The sequence below is a fragment of the Theropithecus gelada genome, chromosome 5 (assembly GCF_003255815.1).
Source record: "Theropithecus gelada isolate Dixy chromosome 5, Tgel_1.0, whole genome shotgun sequence".
Lineage (NCBI taxonomy): Eukaryota > Metazoa > Chordata > Mammalia > Primates > Cercopithecidae > Theropithecus > Theropithecus gelada.
This window is the reverse complement of record NC_037672.1, coordinates 59,113,589-59,115,039: the sequence shown is the minus strand read 5'-3', so window position 1 is coordinate 59,115,039 and position 1,451 is coordinate 59,113,589. Positions and strand designations below refer to the sequence as shown.

Below are 1,451 nucleotides of genomic sequence, written 5' to 3'. Positions count from 1 at the left end.
TAGTCTTAAAACTCAAATAGAATACTGAAACATTTAGAAATAGAAAAAAGCTCAATGCATTCTACAGAATAAAAATGTCCAGTCTTTTCATATATATTTAAAGCCAGGGATCCCATTTTTATTAATATCTGCTAAAACCCATGCAGCAGTTTGTAGATGTAGTTATTTATTCAGGAACAGAGTGAATCCTAAGACACAAAAAATAAACTAAATTGTAAGCAGCTGTTTCAAAAAAGACTATACACACATAAAATAGGATTACACACTTTAATCTGATTGACATGGAGGAAGTAGGGAGGACATGAAAGAAATTTAGTTTTAGCTCTGCTTTATGCATAACCAGATGCTCCTTTTCTAAAAAGTAATGAGGTTTTAAAAAACACATTTATCAGAATACTTCAGGAAACCATACTATGTGTAATCCAGGAAATACACTGTTTCAGAATAGGAAAATCATCACTGGCAACAAAAGATTAAAACAAAAAATAGAACACCAGGGTTCTGAGCAGTTCTAAGGTGAGTATATCAGCAGAAATAGTGTAAATGCTCTTGACTGGTTGCTATGCAAACATGCTAATGGCGACTGGTCCATGTCTTAAAATTTTTTTTTTAACATGTTTCTTTGGAAAAATGGCAATATTGAGTGGAAGAGAAGCTGTCCTTTTAGACACCCAGCTTATTGGCCTGGGTGAGAACAACTTTGAGAACTGGCATGAAAGCAGAGGTCTCACTGAAGTTGCTGGTGCTAACTATGTGGGTATGCATGGTCAATCCTTCTGAGTAGTTTCGAGTTTCAATGCTCCGTGCAATGCTGTGTAAACCACTGGTGATTGTTGGTGAAAGCTGAAACAAAAGTAGAACCAAGAGAAAGAATTAAATTAAGGGAGGATTTCCCATGAGATCCTCCACAAACATTATACCCAGATATTTAAGTGGAACTTGAAACAAACATTATAAAAATGTATAAACCATTTAGCATTTCTAGAAAGTTTCTTGAACCAAGCAACAGTTATCAAGTAGAACCATGACAAAATGATTTACATAAAGAAGTTATTAATGGATTATACATGTATAAGCCAGGTATTTTATTATAGAAAAGCACCCCGATTTCCTCTCCAAACTGAAATGCTAATGTCTCTCTCCACTTGAGAGCCTCAGGCCGGGCGCAGTGGCACGCCTGTAATCCCAGCACTTTGGAAGGCAGATGTGGGTGGATCACGAGGTCAGGAGATCCAGACCATCCGGGCGAACACGGTGAAACCCTGTCTCTACTAAAAATACAAAAAATTAGCCGGGCGTGGTGGCGGGCACCTGTAGTCCCAGCTACTCGGGAGGCTGAGGCAGGAGAATGATGTGAACCGGGGAGGTGGAGGTTGCAGTGAGCCATGATCGCGCCACTGCACTCCAGCCTGGGCGACAGAGCCAGACTCTGTCTCAAAAAAAAAAAAAAG

At 39.1% G+C, this 1,451-nt stretch overlaps 1 protein-coding gene across 11 annotated transcripts in view; it reads right to left on the bottom strand.

Moving 5' to 3' along the window:
* Nucleotides 1-253: 253 nt before the first annotated feature.
* SEC31A (SEC31 homolog A, COPII coat complex component) overlaps nt 254-1,451 on the bottom strand; it is an 82,181-nt gene continuing 80,983 nt past the window's right edge. For 10 of the 11 annotated variants that reach the window (XM_025384612.1, XM_025384614.1, XM_025384619.1 and 7 more), the window contains one exon: nt 254-843. In XM_025384612.1, coding sequence (XP_025240397.1) covers nt 664-843 — 180 coding nt within the window. In that variant the 3' untranslated portion in view covers nt 254-663. The remainder of the gene's footprint in view (nt 844-1,451) is intronic. The other variant, XM_025384621.1, reaches the window with a different exon arrangement.